Here is a 22,206-nt window from a genome sequence, read left to right as displayed (position 1 = left end):
ATCATAACTACAGCTCTGGTTTGTGTCATTCCTACACTCAAAAGATCATGCCAGTCAAAGGACTGGTATGGTATTCCCATGCAAAGCTGATGCTAGTGGCCGGTATGGATTAGGCAGAGCAGGCAGATGAGGAGGAGCAGAGCCCTCCTGTCCTCCTGAGATGTTCTTCTGCCTTCATCCCCCACATGTCCCAGCTGGAAGGAGGAGAGTGAAACTATCCCTCATTTCCAAAACTCTCACTGAAAAGCAAGAGCAGTGAAAAAATGAAGAAATTGTCTTCCCTCAAAGGGAAAAAGGCCAAGGGAAGGAACAATAGACACACTTATGGATCCTACATGACCTCAGTTTTGCACCAGCAAAGACCTATTTAAAATGGGTGCAAGTCCTACCCTCAGAGCCCACTCACTGCCTTCTGTTCAGAGCAAATTTGCTTTCTCAACATTTCCCAGCAAGATTACAGATTCACTGAACTTTAGAAGTGATTAATCAGCAGAGTGCTGGCCAACAGCAAAGGCAGGAGGAGTTCCAAGAGTGTTTTCTAAGCTTCCAGCCTCCCTGTGAAAGCCACCTGGATGCTTCTACTCAAAATCCTCATGGATGCTTCTACTCAAGATCCTCATGGATGCCCCAAAGATGATAGTATTTCTAATAATACCTGCCCGTTCCTTGGGTGTGTAACAGATGAACTGCCTCTAACTGCTACAAGATTTCACCCACAGGTGTAAGATAAACCAAGGTCAAAATCCTTTATTTGAGACAAGAAGCATTGATTGACAACCTGGATGCTAAACAGGCTAAAAAAAAAAAATAATATTATCACACTAAGCTTACAGCAGTGGGAAAATCTTTGGGCTCTAAGGACAGATTTTACGTGTCCTGCTGAAACTTGTAGGCAGTGTTGGCACAGAAGGGCTTCCTTAAATCAAATCATTGTATTTCTCTGAAGGTATAAACTACCTGGTCTGTACCCATGTGTTCCAACCACATGGGGCAGGTGTGATCTTGGAAAGATCTCTACAGCCAAGGAAGTGCCTTGAGGACTGTGCCAGAGGACCCTGTTCCCTGTGCCCTGCAGCTGCAGGTGGCCCAGGTGGCAATGCTGGCATGGAAACCAGTGGCCTAGTCAGCCCCCTGGCAGGGCTTTGGATCTTGACTCTTCTTGTGCAGTTGCTCAAGGCTCTCAGCAATGCAAGACCTGTACTTCCCTGAAACCATGGCAACCAGATATTTACTTAAAAATAAAGAAATGCTGCATTTCTGTCAGAGGAAATAGCAGCTTCTGCAAGGTGTGAGAGTGCTGTCTTTCTGTATTCCTAATCAAATCGGGACCAGATTCAGCCCCTGTCCAACTACATAATGGAAACTCATTATTAACAAGGCTGCAGGACTAAGCAGGATAGGAAACGTCTGTGCATATTGGAGCATGAATCCCAGCTGCTGACAGTAGCCACTGCAAGGTGAACCACTGGAAGAGGGAAGCACTTCCCAACCCACCACCGTCTCATGGCTGCCCCCTACTAAGGATGGATAACCCAGTAACCGCAGTTTCTCTCTTTCAGCCCTACTCTGTGGGGCAGGTTTAGCCCCTGCCTCTGCGGTGGGACCTGGTTGGTGGCTGGCACCCTGGGCAGAAGCTGCGATACTGGTGAGAGGATACGCAGGGCCAGGGCTGCATGGCTCTGGCCCAGCTGCTCAGCGCTAATATCAGACACCAAAAACCCTGGACAGACAGCCGCACAGCGCACTGTGCTGAGATGAAGCTTCTAGTTAGAAAAAAACAGAGACCTGCATTTCTTTGGACAGGCGGCCTTGCTCAGCAAGTCCCTTTGCACACCCAGAAAATGGATTTTGTGACCTGACGGAGGAGATGGTCAGTTCATCACAAGAGAGCCCGGAGAGATTTGCTCAGTGGTGGAAATAATCTGAGTGAGGAGAGGCACTGGTATCTGCTGATGTAAGGAGGCAAATAAACAGCCATTTGGCCGTACCCTAAGGTTCTTACTCAGAAAGGTGAAAGAGAGAGAACAAATAGTCCAAAAGAGACAGTAAAACCTGACTGGATAGAAACTCAGGCCCCACTTTCTCCTCCCCACTTGACAGCTTTCACATTTTGACTGAACCATAACATTAATAAACAATGTATCCTATGTTCTCACTTTTACAGGCTCTTCACTGACATGTTGACTTGCAGTTTCTCATCCTTTTTTTAATACAAAACCTGAGTGCAGTGTCGGGACTCTTCCTGCAGTCAGAGCTGGCAGCTTGGAGTTTTCACTCATAACAGCTAAAGGCTATTTTGCTTATGTTCATTAAGTTGAATTTGGGCTTAGTGTTTTTTTTTTTTTCTGCCACAAGAAGAAAAAAAAATAAAACAGTATATTCTGGAACTGTGTAAGTCTTAAACAAGTAACAGCATGGTAAGCCAAAGGGAGGAGAAAGTTTTTACTAAAATGTGCTCACGCTTCGGAGCAGAACTTGAGAAATGAGGAAATGCCAGGAGGGAGTTTTCTCTGCAGTAAGCTATTGTTGTAGAGCCTGCAAATTGTACATGAACACCGAATTGCTCCATTGTTAGAAGCACTTAAAACATAAAACCGAACAGAAGCAGGTTTCCTTGTTCTGGCTGTGGGAGGTAGTGGAGCTTTTAGATGGATTGTTATGCAAATTTGCCTCTAGTTTCAACCTAGGTTAAAAGCTATTCTCCAGTCAATTAAAATCGGAGACTTTGAAGTGGCTCTTGCACCAAGATTAACTTTCCATAGATATCAGACTGTGATTTTGCATTTTAAAATGTAGCTAGGAGCCCCATTCCTCTCTCACAAAAGATGTTGGTGAACACAAACGGACATTGGTGCAGGTGCACCAGAGGAGTGCACCTGAGCAGGCGACTGCAGCCACCCCAACAAAGGTCCACCAGAATATCCCAGGCTGTTGGTCTGCATAGATGCCACATGGTTAAGAGCAGAGCATTTGGCAGGTTGATACAGGTGGGCTGAGATGGGGCAGAGCTATGAATCAGATGCAGCCTTGGGACACGATTCCTGGTTTTGTGGCAGGGCAACAGCTCAGAGAAGTGCCCAAAACTGGAGGACAAGCACAACTGGCAGCTAGAGCGAAGCGGGAGTGCTTCAGCCACAAAAACCTTGCTAATCCTCTGTCCCGAGGCTCGCAAGGCTACTTGATGCTCTCAGTCTCAGGAGAGGTTCAGGAGGTTCAGCCAGCTCTGTATTGGGCTGCATTGCACTCAGCTCCGCCCTTGCACAGCCCACGGAGTGATGCTGCTTCTCCTCCCCACAAGCACCAACCATGCCACCATCACCAGGAGCGTGGGGAAGAGGTCACTGGGTTTAATAGCAGCAAATTTGAAGGGCACACGGTAGCACTGAACACACACATAGGTGCACCCAGCACTGCTGCATGCTGCCCTCCGGCAGTAGGCAGAGCTATGGGCACAGAGTTCTCCACCACAGCACCTAACTGCCCAGCCCTAAGGTCCCCCAACGCTTCACTCCCTGCCTTTATTAAAAAAAACATCTGTAACACCAAGACATGTACTACACAATCCTCCTTTTTCTAAGGCGCTTGATCTACACTTCCAAGATTAAGCACCAAATGGCTCATAGAACCACAGTAATCTGCACTTCTTAACAGAGCAGTTTACATGAACTTGTATTTCCAACTCTCTCATCTCAGATGATGAGCCATTGCCTGCTCCTCCACCTTTCCAGAGCAAAGCCTGCATTTTTGGAAGACCAGTGCTGTAAAACTGCTTATGGATTTGTAGAGCCAGATAATCAGCACACAGTTGATTTAAACACAGCATTTTTACAGCAGGCAGACAGGTTTCCCCTTCAGTAATGTGCTTTATCAGCCGATACATGAGTTGGTCAGTAAAATGCATAAATGTGTAGTTAGTCAGGATGCACGATGTGCGTGATGAGCAGTGCACACAGTGCTGAGCTCTTCCCTGTGGGAACTGGGTTTGCAAGGCTGCAAACACAGCTCATCTCCTTTCTCAGCAAAATCTGAGTGAATAACAGCAACAACCGGCCAAACACCGTAAGCTGGCAAGCGCTCGAGTTGCCCCAGCCACACAGCATCCAGGGGGATCAGTGCTGGGGACTCAGGGACACTAATTGTGGGCTGAAAGCTGGCGTATGACACAGCACATGCTCCGGCGAGGGCAGCGAGACGGCGAATGGGATAATGGAGGATATTAGCTATACAGTTAGAGATCATAATGGTTCAGTCTAGACAGAAGGTTAGTTTCCAAGAGAGCTGTTCTCTCACCTCTGGTGCCTGGATGTCAGAGCTCCTGTGCCTGTTTTATTGGTTAAGTGCAGGGTTTTATAGCTGTTTAGAGAAGTATGCCTGCATACAGAGCAGCAAGGGAGCAAGGGAACATTAACCAGAAAGCGGTGAGCTTGCACTGACTGCTGTGTGAGAGCATCCAGACCCTGGCCAAGCCTCTGTGAGAGAGCTGGTAAGTGCATGTGGGGAGCTGCCTTAATTTCCAGGTTATCCCACATCCATGGCTGATGTGTAAAAGAAACTCAAATCTCTTTTTCTTGTTGAAGAAAACATTGTTTAGAGGGAGGAGGGAGTCAGAGGAAGAGAGGGGTGAAGCCCTCCCTTTGCTCATGTCACCCTTCAGCTATTTCCTCATCTCCCTTAGAGGTTTGTGACTATTTCTGCAGTCTGCCACTTTCTATATTAAATATCACCACTCATTAGTGATACCTTTTCTGGTACACTCCCAGGGAAGCTCCACAGGGGTTGCCCACCACAATGGGGTCTTACACAGAGCTCAGCAACATCTCCAGCCCCCTGGGCAATGTGGGACCCCTTCCTAGAATCCCAAACCTTCCCAGACCCTTAAACCTCACTCATCCTAAGTTCTCTGCTCTAAAAGCAAAACAAGCCCATAAAGGGGTGATGCCCATGCCAGCCCACACATGCACTTGTCCACTCTCGGGGCAGCCCTGCTCCCAGGGGTGCAGATTTCCCCACCTCTAAAAGGGATGACATGGCACTGACTGCCTTTGTGGTGTGATTTGGGAGCTGCAGAGGAAAGCAAGGGTTAGAATCCCCAGTAGGAACAGGAAAGTAGAGTCTTGGCTGCCTCTTCCCAGTGCAAAAACTTCCAGCTTCTTTCCATGGGGCTGAAAGCCAAATTTGCATCATTCCTCCTTCAAATGAGACAGCCACACTGTTTCACTCTGTCTCAAGGGAAACCTACTTTTGAGATAAAGCTGTACTGCGGAGATTGTACTTTCCTTTATGTAAATATATGTGTAAAGGAAAAAACCTGAGGGATATTACAAATAATTTTCCAGGCTGGTGCATAACTTTGTGCATGGAAAGTGGATCTGGAGATGAGTGACTCAAGCTTTTGTGCAGGCACACTTTGCTAGGGTTTAAAAAAGAAATATATTTCTCTCTGGCTAATTGAAACAAAATAAAATATTTGGGGCTCAAGGTGAACACTCTGTCCTAGTTCTTCCCAAATAAGGCAAGCCCTAAGGTTGTCACTGTCCACTAAGAACTTCTTAAAATGAAAGGCCAATGTCTCACGTGATAAACATTGCAAAGTTTATGTGTTGTGGGAAGCCAGGAGGGTGGTGAAATACAGCGACTGCCTGTGCTGGTGGGCTGAGCAGAGGAAGGATGTGACAGCAGGGTAGATGTACGGCTCCACTCTCCCCACAGCTGGGCACCCTGGTCCCAGCCCCATTGCTCCATGGGCAGGTGAAAGCTGTGGGTTGTGGAACTGCAGCTGTCACCTGTGCTGGCTGAGCTGATGCTGCCCTGGGACCTCCAGGGTCCCAGCCTGGCTTTTGGGAGGACAGCAGCATCTGCTGCAGAGCACCCAGGTGCTGAGTCAGAGTTTGGCCTAGAGAAAAGGATACTAGGAGGGAATCATCCATCTTTGGGGAGCTGTATACAAAGTGCCATCTGAGCAGTGGTTGTCTCTGCTCCTGACCCTGTGCAGTTTCCTCTGTGGCTCCCAGAGCCCACCTGTGTCCTCCCAGCAGCAGGAGACACTCGCATATCCAGCTGTCACACATGAAAGTCCACAGACACCTGGACTTCATCTGAAATGAGCTCAAAAGCCCTTCCTGGTGCATTCAGCAAAGGCAACAAGAGGCAAGTAGATTAAAAGGTCCTCAAATACGAAATATTAGCAGCTACAGAGAGGCTGTGGGAAACAGCACATTAGACACCACAGCTGCACAGGCAGCTTCTTGCCCATTTCTGCAGAGTTTCAATGTGCAGCGCTTGGAAGGCCCGCAGCATCCCACCGCCTGTGCGTGGGTGGGCTCATGCCGCAGCAGCAGGTGCCCAGCGGTCCCTAGCTCACAGCATCCCCTGTGCTACCTGCATAACGGCTCTTGGGAGAGGAAAAAAAGGAAATGAGGGGGAGAAAACAACATGCAATAGTTTTATTTTTGCTTTGCATTAAGGTTTTTTTTTTGTCAAGTAAAATTGCCCTCCTGGAGCATAGAGCACTGAAACGCTGGGATATTTAACTGCCCACCACCTTTAAAGGTTTACTCCAGCCCCTTAGTACAGTCTGAAACTACATTCTGGAGATTGTTCTATCCCCCCATGAAGCAGCATTGCTTTAATGACATCTTTTCAGTCCTAATGGATGCCCTTGGTAAAGATTATAGCCCTGCTGTTAGAAATTTGTTGCAGGACAATGCTTAGACGATGATAAAATAGTGACTGGGAAGCTCAGAGTTCAGTGTCAGGGTGGTACAATTCACAGTGCACCATGGTGAGTTGCGTTTGTGTTCATACATTCTGCAGAAACAGCAACATGCACCGTTAGGTATTACTGTGATTAGTATATGATGAATTCATTGGGCTATTTTGGTTTCCATTTAATTTAGAAAAAGTCTCAGGACCATACATCATCTGGGAGACCAGCATGCAAATCCCTCAATTTTCTGGTCTAGTCTCACCGACAGTTTCTGATAACTCTGCTCTTGCTGTGGAGCACACACAAGACGTGTTTCTTCCTTATGAAATCCTGTTCCAGACTGACCTCCTCCCTATGGCAAGCCCTCACACAGCCAGCAAACAGCAGCCTCTGCCCAAATAGCTCAAAGTTTCAGTCCCTTCACTGAGGAACATGGTGCTGCAAAGGAAGAGGCAGATCCCAGCTTTAGATTTCCATGTAGAAAGCTGTCCCATGCACAGACAAGGTGTGGAGCCGGCTGGACTAACATAGTGTTGAGATTTGTGTCCGGATCCTTCAAGGAATAAAGAAATGAAATGGTCAGATCCTTTCAGAGCCCTTCAGGATACCTACTCATCATATAGCTGTCACACAGACGTTTTACAATAAATCATACAGCACTAACGATTATCAAACTACTTAACCATTGAAAATTGCTTTAGTTCTACCTCAATGCATTAATGAATGATCTACTAATTAATTCCAATTATTGAACATTGGCCCTGCTTTCCTGCTGGGCCAAATCTAAATGGGAGAGTAGTGTTTAAGCCATCTCTGAAATTATGATGGGCATGAGGAGCACAGATACCTGTAGGCCAGCAGCAGCCAGCACTTATTTGCTGCAATCATGTTGAGCAAAGGAGAAAGTATGAGGCTGCTCCAAGCTGAAAAGATCTTTGTGGTAAGAGGAGCAGATCCCTTTATAGATCCAAATTGTCATGGCATCTCACCCAGAGGAGACCTTCAACCTGGAAGCTCCTTTAAATTGACCCTTGGCAGCCCCAGGAGCAAAAGCAGATTTGCAGCTGCTGGCTGGCCGTGCTGCTTCTGCAGGTGCTGGTGCCTTGGGCACAGACAGAGAAGAACAAGTTTCTGATGCATAACCATTGTGGTTTTTAATTTTCCAAGGTAGTCAGTGAAGTCTGGAAAGCTTTTACAGTCTTTATTTTTGCAAAAGAACTAGATTCTTGATTGTATGCTAAAACAAACAAATCTATTTGGATTGTTTATGAAGATGCTACTAATGCAGTAAGTCACTTCATACAGGAATAAATTCACTACAATGTCAACCACTTAACTAGCCAGTAAGCCAGCAATACGCACCAAGCAATGGTTAGATACTACAGAAATTTTGAACATAACAGGAATCCAAGTGCAAGCAATAGCTGAAGGGCTACTAGTTACAAATAGGAAAGAGTTGAGATGAGGTGTTTTATATTTTATATTGAAGACAATGTCCAATGCCTGGAAGCTGAAGCTGGGTGCTTTCAGCCTTAAAATAAGCATCAGTTTCCCAGCTTGGTGGGAGATTAAACACTGAAAGAGCAAGGAAGTCTTTAAAATGAGGTCTTCCTGAATGGCAAGAGTTCACCTGCACCCAGGGAAAAAGTCCTTTGGAGGCAGGATCACGTCAGCTTTGCTGCATCCCAGGAGAGGAGCTGCACACGGCAGAAGGATGGAAAGAAATCAAGTGTCAGTAGAAACCCCTGAGCAGGTCAAAAAGAGAGGTAAAATGAGCATGGAAGGGACTGAGATCTTCTAAGCTCAGACTTTCCCATCTCACACCTTTTCTCCAAGGCACTGGTATGATGATGTAGAGCCTCCCGTACAAGCTAATCTCACCACATTGGCAGAAGAAAGCTTGGTGCATCCAGCTCTGCCCCACAGCAGCCTGGCTCCCTGGGGAAGCTGAGTCTCTGGAAATCACTGAGACTTCCAAAAGGGGTGGATGATAACCTTAATTCACAGCCAGGAGGAACTGCAGCACTGATTTTATCAGAAGTGGAATCAGATCAATTCCAGCTACTAGGGAAAATCTTCCCCAGTAATTGTTATTATAATGCAAATCTCTACAGCATCAGCCACCAGCACATTGTTAACCATTTCTGTATAGGAGTTCATTAAAATGGCAAAAATCCTGCAAAGGAGGAAGCATTCTTTCCTCCAGGTACAGAGCAATAAATGAGGACATAAGAGCTGAAAGGACTCACCCTTGGTCTCACCAAGCACCACAGCAAATCGGTACACTCTCAGCTTCATCCCCTGCCTCAGAAAGGAGGCAGGCCCTCACATCGTCCTCAGAGCCAGGCTTGGAAAATAAAGGGCACATTAATAAAAAGAGAAGAATAGCTCCTACTTAATAACACCACCCATCCCTTTTTTAAGTGACTGGGGGATCAGGTGTGACACTGAAGCAATATAGATGGGAGGGGAAATAAAAAAAAACAAACCCCACAACCCTAAGGTGATGTGGATTAGCCACTTATGTATTCAGGAAGTTGTGTTAATTAGAAGCTTTTCAAGAGAAGAGTCAAAGGACTTTGCAAACACAGATGGAAACCTATTTTAACAAGCAGTGATAAGACCCAGTGCTGGAGAGGCATTAGCAGGCTTCTCCTGTTACTCCAGGGGACGGCTTCAGCCAAGGCCGCGCTACACCAGGGCCAGCAGCCACCCACTGAGAGCCCAAAAGTACCTGGGTCATCTGACCACTCAGAAGTGGCCCATCGGTGGCTCAGGGAGGAGGACCTGATTTTTTTTCTTAATGATGATGTGTAATGCAGCATCTTTATGCACTAGTCAACAGAGACTGGGGCTGTTTAAGAGGATTTGATAATAGCTCACAGCTGAAGCAGCTTTTTTTTTCCCCAGGCAGAGGGAAGCGCAGAGCAGAGAGTGGAACAAGTCACAATTAATTTCGTTGTTCTTTATATATGGTTATGGTCATCTCCTTTCCTGCTTAAGTCAGGGAGGCTCAGAACATGGATGTGGATTTGTTTGCAAGCATTGAAATGGGTTCCTTTAAGTGTCACATCTGCCTTCTTAAGAAGGGCACAGGAAAGCCATTTTTTAATTAAAAAAATAATAATCTAAGAGACTGGCCAGAACTGTTTTAGTTTATCCCTAACTGAACACTAACTTTGAGGTAATTCTTGAGGTTTCTTGCATTAACCAGGAAAACCAGGTCATGTAAAATGAAAGAGCCCATATTACCTGTGGAGGCAAAAGTGCCTTCTCAGCAGAGACTTATTAACTCTGTGCTTGTCCCAGATCATTATTTTCACTTCCTTGAGGAGCACTACAGGGAGCAGACATCACTTTTGGTGAATGCACAGGGCTGTGAGTTGAAAATGAGAACTGCAAACACCAAGCTGTGACATCGCCCTCACACATGCTCCTCTTCCTAAATGGGTATGCAACGTGGAGAAAAGTGCTCCTAAGAAGCATCAAAGAGCTGCCCAGCAACCACAGGCACAGGAGCTGGAGTCCCAGAGCCCAACAACTGCTGACTACCTGCCACTGGTCCAGCCTGTCCTTGCCAGCAGCCTGTTCATGAGCAACATGATAGCAGTAAGTGGACGTGATTTTTGACACAATAAACCTCAGAGACCTGACCAGGAGCTTCCAGACTCCCCTGGAGCACAAGTGCAACTGCTCCAAGCACTAAACCTTGCAAAGGCCAAGCCTTGGTGTGATGCTCAGGACACTACACAAAGGCTGAGCGTGGTTACAGCATTTGCCGTCTCCTACAGCAGCCAGAGCAAGACAGCTGGATTTTGTCACTCCGTGTTCCTTGGCACCCCATGCAGCACACCCAGCTGCTGTCTTACAGGTCTTGAGAGGCTACAGATGATACATGGGAGCTCAGGCCATCAGCACCCACCAGCATGAACTGGGGCCTCTCTTCAAGATTAATCACTTCACGAAAATGTAACTTTCAATATTTCATTAAGATATCTCCCATCTGTTAAACATAATCCCAGAGAGTTTGGTGACACCTTAAATGAAGCTGTGAAGAGATGCATTTGTTTTAGATGTGATTGGACAGCTGTTTTATTATGAATTAATGAACTATGATGATTAAAAAGAATAGAGTTTTAGCAAACCATGTATTAACAATTACTCCTGACTAAAATCACAACTAAGCAAGTGCTAGAGAACTCTCATGACAATGACTGGAAGCAGAAGATGAAAAAGCAAAACCAGTGAGGTGCAACAGGACAAGAGGTACCTCCAGGCTAGGGTCCCTGCACTGGACATGGGTTCCCTGCGCTGCCTCACAGCAACCAAACCACTCCACATGCCCACACTACCATTCCACATCACCGCTGTCTCCTCTGGCCCAAAGGCCCTTTTAGTTCAAATCAGTCACCAGGATCTTCTCACACTCCTCCATCTTCCCAGCCCCTCTTCATGCTCTCTCCCCAGCCATAGGATCCTGTGAGGGGCTGAGGAGGGAGAGGGGACAGCAATGGAGAGAGAATTGATGTATTTGTGGTTGCACAACATATTTCAGATTCCTTTTTCCCCTTCCCTGAGTCATTTTGGTCAAGGCTGTTTGCACTACAGGCATTGCACAGAATGGGATGCTCCCTGACACAGAGCAGCATCCTTCCTGGCTGTAAGGAGATAGCCCCATGGCCACGCTGAGCATCAGCAGCAGCTGATCCTGAGCTGGGGAGTCCTGCGTTCGTCTTTCCCATACTTTCCAGTTTGGAAGAGATTTCTGTATTTCAGCAAAGGCCAGAGGCTACAGAAAGCAGGTGTTGGAGTTTCCATAGGAGTTTCTTAGTTTGTATAGAGCAGTTTGTAAGCAGTGAAGTCTTTGCCCTGAGAGTTTCAGCAAAAAAGCTCCAAAGAGTTAACTGAAGACAGGAACATAGGCCATGTGTAGAAATCACTTATCTCCTGCTGTTAAAATAAGTCTAATCCAAGTCATTGTGGCCTCCCAACAGCTGCTTCCTGATCTTTCTCCACTTCAGCCCTCCATTTGGCCTTCTTTTCTGTGTTCATCCTCAGCACCGTGTGATCCCTTTTAGCAGCCTTGAAAAGAAACGGTGAAAATCATTGCATGCACACATTTCCCACCACTAAATTTCCCCATGTTTGGACTGTTTGCTTTGACACCCCACTGTCCTTTTTGATATTTTGCAGTGACAGAAGTTAATGTGTTTCCTTATTTTACCTTTTTTTTTTTTTCCCCCCTGCATTTGTAGCTCTGATTAGCCGGAAAATTACACTGTAAATTGTTTATAGGTGCACTGGGCCATGCAAGTCAGGCTGGAGATCCTCCTTCCCCACCAGCAGGATGCGAAAAAGTGAGTGTCACAGCTCTTGGTGGCCATGGTGGCACACAGGACAGCAGGAGCCTCATGGCCTATGGATGCAGGGCAGGACCAGGTGCCATTGACATTGTCTGAGCTATTCCACAACCTTTGGACTGGCCTCTTGCTGAGATATTATGATACAGAGCATTGCACAGCACAGGTTTACAGCAAAGTGGGTCAGAAGGAACATGCTAACCAGCAAGTTGTGCTTCCGCAAGCTAATCTCTCCTCTGCAGAATGGGGTGATACAGATCCTGTGCAAATATTGCTTATATGGACTTATTCTCAAACCTATCTGTCACCCAGGCGCTTACTTACTGTTCTGGTTTTGTTTAGTGAGGGGGACTACGGTGGCAGCTTCTGTAGGAAACTGCTAGAAGTTTCCTCTTTGTCCAGTGGACTTGACTGGGTCTAGGGTGGACCCACAGCTGGCCAGAGCCAAGCCAATTGGTAGCAGAATGTTCCGTGATAACACCTCTGCAACGTATTTAAGAAGGGGAAAAGAGAAGGGATAAAAAAAAAAAAAGAAGTGAAGATGTGAAGCAGCTGAGCAGGGGCAGAGAGGGGGAGTCAGGAGCTTTGTGGGCCTCACCCTCTGGCCCCCTGCTGGGCGGCCGACTGGGCCCGACTCAGCCTGGCCCAGCTGCAAGAAGTTGAGAGGAGATGAGATGCGAAGAGAACCTGAGAGGCGTCTGCCTGCCTGTTGTGAAGAATTTTTCTTGTGAAAGGAATGGCTGCAGATGCCAAGATCACTGAAGAAGGAAGGGGAGCAGTAATGCTGTTCCTGGCCGAGATTCCCCTGCAGCCCGTGGTGCAGCCCATGGTGGAGCAGGCTGTCCCCCTGCAGCCCAGGGAGGACCCCACACTAGGGCAGGCAGATGCCTGAAGGAGGCTGTGGCCTGTGGAGGGCCTGCGCTGCGGCAGCTGTTCTGGAGGGACTGCACCCCATGGAAGAGATGATCCATCCCCAAGCAGTTTCAAAAAGGGCTGCAGCCCATGGGAGGGACCCCATGCTGGAGCAGGGGAGGAGTGTGAGGAATTCTTCCTCTGACGATGAAACAGCAGCGTGAAAGGTGTGATGAACTGACTGTAACCCCCATTCCTGTCATGTTGGTGACAGCCAACATGGCTTCACCAAGGGCAGATCGTGCCTGGCCAATTTGGTGGCCTTCTATGATGGGGTGACGGCATCAGTGGACAAGGGACGAGCAACTGACATCATCTACCTGGACTTGTGCAAAGCTTTTGACACTGTCCCGCACAACATCCTTCTCTCTAAACTAGAGAGACATGGGCTTGATGGACGGACCACTCGGTGGATAAGGAGTTGGCTGGATGGCAGCACTCAGAGAGTGGTGGTCAACGGCTCAATGTCCAAGTGGAGACCAGTCACGAGTGGCGTCCCTCAGGGGTCCGTGTTGGGCCCAGCCCTGTTCAACATCTTTGTCGGCGACATGAACAGTGGGATAGAGTGCACCCTCGGCACGTTCGTCGGCGACACCAAGTTGTGTGGTGCCGTTGACACGCTGGAAGGGAGGGATGCCATCCAGAGGCACCTTGACAGGCTGGAGAGGTGGGCCCATGCAAACCTCATGAAGTTCAACCAGGCCAAGTGCAAGGTCCTGCACCTGGGTCACGGCAACCCCAGGCACAAATACAGGCTGGGCAGGGAATGGATTGAGAGCAGCCCTGAGGAGAAGGACTTGGGAGTGCTGGTGGATGAGAAGCTCAACATGAGCAGGCAATGCGCCCTTGCGGCTCAGAAGGCCAACCGCATCCTGGGCTGCATCAAGAGGAGCGTGGCCAGCAGGTCGAGGGAGGTGATTCTCCCCCTCTACTCTGCCCTGGTGAGACCCCACCTGGAGTACTGTGTCCAGTTCTGGAGCCCCCAACACAAGAAGGACATGGACCAGTTGGAGAAGGTCCAGAGGAGGGCCACGAAGATGATAAGAGGGCTGGAGCACCTCTCTTATGAGGACAGGCTGAGAGAGCTGGGGCTGTTCAGCCTGGAGAAGAGAAGGCTCCAGGGGAGACCTGATAGCGGTCTTCCAGTACCTCAAGGGGGCCTACAAGAAAGATGGGGAAAGGCTGTTTAGTAGGGCCTGTTGCGATAGGACGAGAGGTAATGGTTTTAAAATAGAGGGGGGTAGATTTAGATTAGAAATTAGGAAAAAATTTTTTACAATGCGAGTTATAGAACACTGGAACAGGTTTCCCAGAAAGGTGGTGGAGGCCCCATCCCTGGAAACGTTCAAGGCCAGGTTGGATGAGGCTCTGAGCAACCTGATCTAGTCAGGGATGTCCCTGCTCCTTGCAGGGGGGTTGGACTAGATGACCTTCGAAGGTCCCTTCCAACCCTAACCATTCTATGATTCTATGATTCTATGATTCCCCCCCTGTGCCACTCATGGGGGGAAGGAGGCAGAGATAATGTTAAGCCTAGGAAGAGGGAGGGGTGGGGGGAGGTTATCTTGTTCTCTGTCTCATTATCCTGCTAGTTTTAGTAATAAATGAATAGTTTTCCCCAAGTCCAGTCTGTTTTGCCTGTAATGGTGACTTTAAGAATTTCTCCCCGTCCTTATGTCAAACCTCCAGCCGTTTTTCTTGTATTGTCTCTTCCTATTCTCTCGGAGTGTGGGGGGAGTGAGAGAGAGACCGCGTAGTCTGGTCCCGGTCAGGGCTGAACTAGGACACTTACAAAGAGAGCATACACAGACCATACATTAAGTGGATCAGTTCCCCTGGAAGCAATACTCACTTCTTTGCCTGTGATGACCATGGCCAAACAGCCCAGCAAGGTCAGTGCGATCATGATGTAGCAAACCTTTATTCTGACGCTGTTCCTTGCAGCATCGAGGACCTCAGACCTGCAGAGGGCACAGCAGAGTTTCCATTTGACAGCAGCATGTGTGAAATGAGATCACGGGGAGCTGGTAATGAATCCTCAAGTCTTTCAGCAACTGCCTGTTGATATGTGCTTCAGCCTTCTCTTTCTGCAAGCGCTTAGAGGAGGACTCAAAAAATTAGCCTATGTGGGAAAGATTTAGCCACCCACACAGGTCGTCAGTAACAACAGGAATAACAAATCCTGCTCTCCTGCCTTCTTTTATTCCATATGAGAGTGAATGCCTGAAAAATGACACAGAAAATCTTTTCATTGTGAAAATTATGAGCGGCCCAGCTTTGAGTATTGCAGGTCAGGGCATGGGGTGCTGCACAGCACCAGGGGACAGTGGGGCCTTGCCAGCAGGGCCAGGCAATGCCACCCTCAGTGGAATGAAAGCACATGCATGACGTTTTGGCTAAGAGCAAAGGAGAGTGTTCACAGAGTGAAGAGGCACAGCAAGTGGTGACTGGGCCTGTGGCCACATCCCCATCCCAGGCTGCAGCCCTGTCCCACAGCAGCCTATCTCTCTGCCGAACAGCTGGCACCAGCCCCACAAGCATCAACCTGCGGTGGAAGGCTGAGCCTGAGCTGGAGCGGACAACCACTCCCTCCGTCTGGAGTTGTCTTCCCAAGCAGCTGAAGAGCCGCAGCCATCGCTGGGAAATCTCCGCCACCTTCTATGAGTGACTCATGGCATTTATCCGACAGTTCATGCTTGCAAGAGACAGCAGCGTGGCAATGAGTCATTCATGAAACTGTATCCAGCCATAGGCTCACTTACACTTGCAAGGGGCAGGCCAGCTGGAGGAGCCCCTGGGATGGCACAAGTCAGGAAGCATTAGGTCTCCAAAACTGAGTGACAATCTGTTAACAAAATACCTTGACAAGAAGGTGAAACGATAGCCCAGATGTGAGGAATTCATTGCAGATGTCTGTCACCAAAGCTACGTATAGCTCCAACTTCTTTTTAAAATTTATGCAGCATTATTAATTGCTAATCAATAAAAACTAGCAAAGCATGCAAAAATCCAAAGTGAATGATGTCATAGTGACTTCTGAGTTATAAAGCCACTTGTCTTGCAAGAGACAGTTCAGCTTAGTCTGAAATTTAGGATATCTAAACCAAGTGAATCCAGTTTACCTCACAGGGCATGATAAAAAGTTCATATTTCCCAAAATTTGGATTATTTTTGGACACCAATAGCAGCAGATGCTGTCAGCATGGATGAGCACTAATCCTCACCATGTGAGCACGCTTCTGAGTAATGCAAACTGGGGTCTTAATCAGTATGTTTACATCCAAAAACATAGTTCAGGCAAGAAGGATTTAATATCAGAAGAAAACAGCTCTACTTACGATATATACTTAGGAATGTCCTCCTCCTTTTTAAAGCGTCCTGCCCATACTAACACCTTTTTATCAAAATTTGTAGGCCTTCTGTCATTTTTGAACGCTTTGTAACCTGTAAGACATTTATAAAAGAAAACAATGAACTAAGCTTAAAGAGGGGAAGAGGAAAAAAAGCTATCATTACAGGGGGAAAATGACTGAAAGTTCAGCGTGGCACTTTTCTATTCTGTGAGAGCCAAATGTGCTTTCTAATGTCAAAAGTACTCAGCAACTGGTGTGAGATGCTTTGTTACATTTGCAGCTTATTTTATTTTGCTTAATTTTTTTTCCTTTAGTTTAGTTAAGTTTTAAACTAAAAATTTCTTCCATCCTTCCTCATTAAGGGGGGAAAGGATGCAGGGCTCAAGTTACCCAAGCCTTCAGCATGCTCTTACACTGCTAGCACCTTGCTTTTAGATTGCTCAACTAGTGAGTTAAGCAAACTGCGAGCAGCACTAAAACTCCTCAACTGCATCTCCTTCTGAAAGTGCTCACAGAGAGACAAGGTCTGTTAAAATACAGCCTCGTGGGAGCCTGGCCATCATTCTCATGAAAGCTGGGTACCACGTTACTGTAGTCTGATGAGGATATATTACACCGCACCAGACTACCACGGTGATGCCATTAGCGTGCTGTCACCCTGAGAAAGGGACTCTGGCTCCTCTTGATGGAAACACACCCAATGACAGGCCATAATGAGGGCAGTGGCAGGGAGACTCTGCAAAAGTAGGGTAAGCAATGGCTAGCTCACATCCTGGCTTTTGCATTGCACACTTATACAGGCGCTCATCGTGAGGTAGCTGGGACTCCTCACACACCCAGGTAGGTGCACCCAAGATGCTGTGTTACAGGCCCTGTGCTTGCAAATGTGGGTCTGGTGTTTAGAAATGCCCTGTGGGTGACCAGGGCAGACAGGAAGGGATGGACACAAGGATGCTCCCAGTATCAGTGTTCTGCACTCCCTGACTGTTGCTGGATTGCTGGTGCTTGGCTGAAAAGAAATCACTGCCACTGCAGAACAGGGCACAGAGAGCTCCTGCATGCCAGGACTTGTGAATGGCTAAAAAATCCCAGGTGTAAATTTTGGCACCCAGACCCCTGGGTAAATTTAATCTCCTGCTTTTCCTATTCATCTTACAGAGTGCCAGTGAGACCAGGAGAGCTACATCTGAAATATCAGCGAGTGTCTGAATCAGATCTGCAGCAAGCAGTAGGATGGATCACTGAAAGGACAGGCTGCATCCCAGGGAAGATAAGGTCTCCCCATGCTGGAGACCCACAGCCATCCCACAGAAGCACAGGCAACCCCACACAGCCCGGCCTCGCTAGGGTGGGGAGTCTGCAATGGCACAGCCAAGGAGGTGATTGTACAGATTAAAAAAAGAGAAACAATCTCCATGTCGGGGAGCTTCCCCATGGGGGAGCAGTCCATGCCTGACAGGTAAACCAGGGCACTGCCTGTCACAGGCAGGCACAGTTGTGGATGTAATCTGGCAGGGAGCATCGGGGGGAGCAGAGGGGTACAAGTCTGACACTTGTGTGGGGATGTGCACTGCCCCTCCTCTAAAAACCTGGCGCTGGGTACAAGGAGAAACATTTATTTTTTTTTTTTTAATTAACAGGTTCCCTGACCTGAAGCATCAGTTTGTATTTGCTGCCATAGGAGGAGGAGTATTTAACACAAAAACTTTATCCCTGGGCAGTGTGCTAGTCAGAGCTCTCAATTTGCTGTGTCCTGGGAGGGGTTGTAACCCTAGGAGATGCAGCACCACAGTAACACAGCTGCAGATGAGAACAAGGGTCATTTTCTCACACTTTCCTGCAAATACCCTTCCCCTCCGTGCTGCAGCATGAAACAGTGGCCAAAGTCTTTCTACCCACCTGGATTAGCTGCCTGCAAAGCCGCATCCTGGGCATCCTTCACTTTGTCGCTGGTGGCTCTGGTGGGGTGGAGGACTGGCCGAGCCATTCGCCACCACAGCCCGGAGCTGTGCCCCAGCAGCTTCCCCAGCATCCCGTCCTGGCCAGCACGGAGCCACTGCCTCCCCACCGGCCTGGAGCACACACTGGCAAAAGCCCAGAAGGCTGCTTCTAGGAGTTATTAATATAAAACTACCACTTCCTGTGAGAAGGGAGCGGCACGCGTTTCCACCCCAGCTGCCAATAGTTTTTGCTTGCGTCACGATGACTAGTTAAATTTATCTTGTGTGTTTACCAAAATGACACACCTTCAGAGCTAGGCGGGCAGAGATCACCGCTGCGGCAGCTCACGCCCAGCCCGGGCTCTGCCCAGGCTCTCCGTCCCCGCAGCTGCTGAGGAGGGCAATGGGAATTTACATTATTTTCTCAGTCCTTGCTATGGTAAAACTAAAATAGGACAGCATGCTGTATTTCCCCAAGGACAGGCTTAGTGACTGCTAATTATCACAGCCAGTTAAGCTGTTAGCATTCTTAATTGTTCTCAGCTAAAAAAAATAATCTTAGAAATCAGTTGTGATAAACAGACTTTTTAAAGAGGAGCAGCATTTCCCCTATCTCAGAATAAATGTAGTTTGGTGGAAAAAAACCTAAAGCCGGTGTTTGTGGCTATAAATGCAACTGAGTCGTCCATCTCACATGCAGACTGCAAACTTTCCTGGCAAAGAAATATATTTCAGACACATTTCAGGTTTAAATCAGTAAACTAAGAAATTATGTCAAAAACCTCAGGTGATGTATTTGTCAGTCAGTAAAATTGTCACCGGAATGTAGCAGTAGCTATAAAGTATTTGCCCTGTATGAATTCAATCTCCACGAAGTCTGGATAGTGCTGTGTGTTTCCCATAACATCAGCTGTTTTAACCAGAGAATGAACCAAAACCAATGCTAGTTTATCACTTTGACATTTCTCCTGCATTTTGCACAAAATTCTCCCTGATGGGTCAGGAAATGGAAAGGCAAAATATTTGTCTCATTTGGAGCAATGAGGTATTTACTCTCCTTAGACACACAAGGTTCTAAAGCTGATTTACAACTAGGGACAAAAATTCCATTTGCAAGGGAAGAAGTTGTTACCAAAAGGAAAATTTTCAGAACTATTTAGTAATACTATCAAATGCCATATTGCAGATAATCAAAGTTTGTCTGCGAACAAGGGGAGGAACTGCAAGGGAATAGAGCTCGGGATTTTGGCAAGGATATTTTTTAAGGGCTGAGAGGAGGAAAGATGTGAGACAGATGCAACTCCAGCTACCCAGCTCCTGGCCCCAAGGAAAAACTCTACCATTTTTAGAGACATTTTGTATTTTTTAAGAACACGAAGTTATTGATACCGAGGAAAGAAGAAACTTGCAGCAATGGCAGACGCAGTTTTTGCTCCTTCATGAAAGCTCCACAACGCATCCGGACGTATCACAATGTGTTTAGCTTAATTTGCTTATAGTATGGTAAAGCAAACTAGATCCATTTCCAGATTAGGAACCCATACAGAAAATAAATGGCAGTTTGAGCTTCTAGCTGCAAATGAGACCCGAAAACAAGCAGAAATCAGTGGATGTGATTATGCCAGAAGATGCAGAAGGAAACCTGGTGAAGTCACTGAGGATATTTGGGTCCTGCTTAGGATTTCTCTGGGGGAAGAAGGGCATGAGGAGGAGGAAAGGTGCATTTATAGCGAGGCGTTTACAGGGCTCAGCGCCTCTGAGGATCCCCACAGACCCCCTTCTCACCTCGCGGGAGAGCTGCTGAATGGAAAAGAGGCCTTGTACACCTGGACATCCCCCATTCCTCAAGCTGGGTGGGCAGGAGGGTCTAGGGGGCTGAAGATGGGACGCGCTGCTGCACTTGGAGCTGCCCAACCCCACAAGTGCTCCAGCTGCACAGAGCATTTTCACTTCAACAAGCACTCTCCAAAATGCTTATTGCAAAAGGGCCTGTCTTTACATCGTATCTGATTATGGATTTGAAGCCAAAAAGAGAGAACATTTTTATTTTGTCTCTTACTTTCTCAAATGTGGAGAAAATCATGGGGGTTTCAGGCCTCCGGTGCTCATCCACCTAGGGGTTGCCAATTGTTTTCTCTAGAAGTCACACCAGCTAATAGACATATTAGTCGCTTCTGCTGTGAGCTAAAAAGCACTTCAGGATTTATTATGCCAGCATTTAAAAGTGCAAAGACACAGAGGCCCTCATGAAACCACAAAGGCAGTTACTTGCTCCTGAGTTTTATTTGTTTCTCTGGCACTGTGAATGCTTAATGCCAGGGTGAGTTTTACTGCAGTGCATGAAAGCTAATAAAAAGCTATATACCCCACTATGTTAGGAAATCAAGCTTTCCCTTCGCACTGTGGATCTCTCTGGCCCAGAGCATCTTGAATCACTTCCTGAACAGCAGAGAGATGCAGAATGCTCTGAGACCAAGCTAGCCTTGCGTGCGGCCTGATGGCCTTAGTCATAGAATGGTTTGGGTTGGAAGGGACCTTTAAAGGCCATCTAGTCCAACCCCCCTGCAAGGAGCAGGGACATCTCCAACCAGATCAGGTTGCTCAGGGCCCAGTCCAACCTGGCCTTGAATGCTTCCAGGGATGGGGCATCCACCACCTCTCTGGGCAACCTGTGCCAGTGTTCCACCACCCTCATTGTAAAAAAAAATTTTACTAAAATCTAGTCTGAATCTACCTCCCTCTATTTTAAAACCGTTACCCCATGTCTTGTCACAACAGGGCCTGCTGAAGAGTTTCTCCACATCTTTCCTGTAGGCCCCCTTGAGGTACTGGAAGACTGCTATAAGGTTTCCCCAGAGCCTTCTCTTCTCCAGGCTGAACAGCCCCAAATCAGCCTGTGCTCATAGGAGATGTTCTCCAGCCCTCTGATTATCTTCATGGACTCCTCTGGACTCTCTCTGACTGGTCCACGTCCTTCTTATGTTGGGGGCCCCAGAAATGGATGCAGTACTGCAGGTGGGGTCTCATGAGAGCAGAGTAGAGTAGAGGGGCAGAATCACCTCCCTCAACCTGCTGGCCATGCTTCTTGTGATGCAGCCCAGGATGTGGTTGGCTTTCTAGGCTGCAAGCACGCATTGCTGGCTCATGTTGAGCTTTTCATCCACCAGCACTCCCAAGTCCTTGTCCTCAGGGCTGTTCGCAATCCATTCTCCACTCAGCCTGTATTTGTGCCTGGGATTGCCCCAACCCATGTGCAGGACCTTGTAGTTCTAACACTTGCTGCACACTGGTGCCGGCACCGAAGATGGAAAACTAAACACAAAACCTCACAGTATTCCATCCTGGTTCTGCATCATCTTCACACCACTTCTACAACCTTGTCCTGGTTCTGGCCAGGACAAAGTTAATTTTCACCTAAGCTGGGAGGAGAACTGGAGCTGGTGGCCCCTATGGCTGGAGGACACAGCTGGGATAGTTTACTAATTAGCCAACAGCTGGGGTAAGTTTACCCAAATTGGGCAAAGGGCTGTTCCATCCCATGTGACACCATGCTCAGTGTATCAGTGAGGAGGGTGCTGAGGGGAGCTTCCTGTTACTTGGGAGGAAACTGGGATCAGGATTTGCTGTCAGCTATTGTATTGTAGTTGTTTTTCATCTCTGTTTTGTTTTCTTCTATTATTTTTTTGGTTTTGTTTATTTGCTTGTTTCATCTCAACCCATGAGTTTTGACACCTTTTCTTTACCAGTTCTCCTTCCTGTCCCACTGGAGCATGGGGGAGTGAGCAAGAGACTGTGTAGCTTGGTCCTGAGTGGGCTGAACTGCGACAGTTATTTTGCTGTCCAACATGGGGCATGCATGGTTGAGATAACCACACATCTGACTTGAGTGGCTCAAATCAAAATTTGTTATACATACTTATTAAACTGGTTATTAG

General features: G+C 47.5%; 1 protein-coding gene across 1 annotated transcript; it reads right to left on the bottom strand.

Annotated features, from left to right (window-relative positions):
* Positions 1–6,838: 6,838 nt before the first annotated feature.
* On the bottom strand, positions 6,839–18,500 carry LOC104475090 (protein FAM162B). The gene is made up of 5 exons (XM_086756769.1): positions 18,231–18,500; positions 16,317–16,422; positions 14,831–14,939; positions 7,554–11,788; positions 6,839–7,259 (listed from the first exon to the last, which is right to left on the bottom strand). The coding sequence occupies exons 1-4, from the start codon at positions 18,361–18,363 to the stop codon at positions 11,681–11,683; spliced, it is 456 nt and encodes a 151-aa protein (XP_086612895.1). The 5' UTR covers positions 18,364–18,500; the 3' UTR covers positions 6,839–7,259; positions 7,554–11,680.
* Positions 18,501–22,206: the final 3,706 nt, after the last annotated feature.

Source organism: Chlamydotis macqueenii, chromosome 11, assembly GCF_036417535.1.
Source record: "Chlamydotis macqueenii isolate bChlMac1 chromosome 11, bChlMac1.mat, whole genome shotgun sequence".
NCBI lineage: Eukaryota > Metazoa > Chordata > Aves > Otidiformes > Otididae > Chlamydotis > Chlamydotis macqueenii.
The sequence above is the reverse complement of the archived record's forward strand: the minus strand, read 5'-3'. Positions and strand labels throughout refer to the sequence as shown.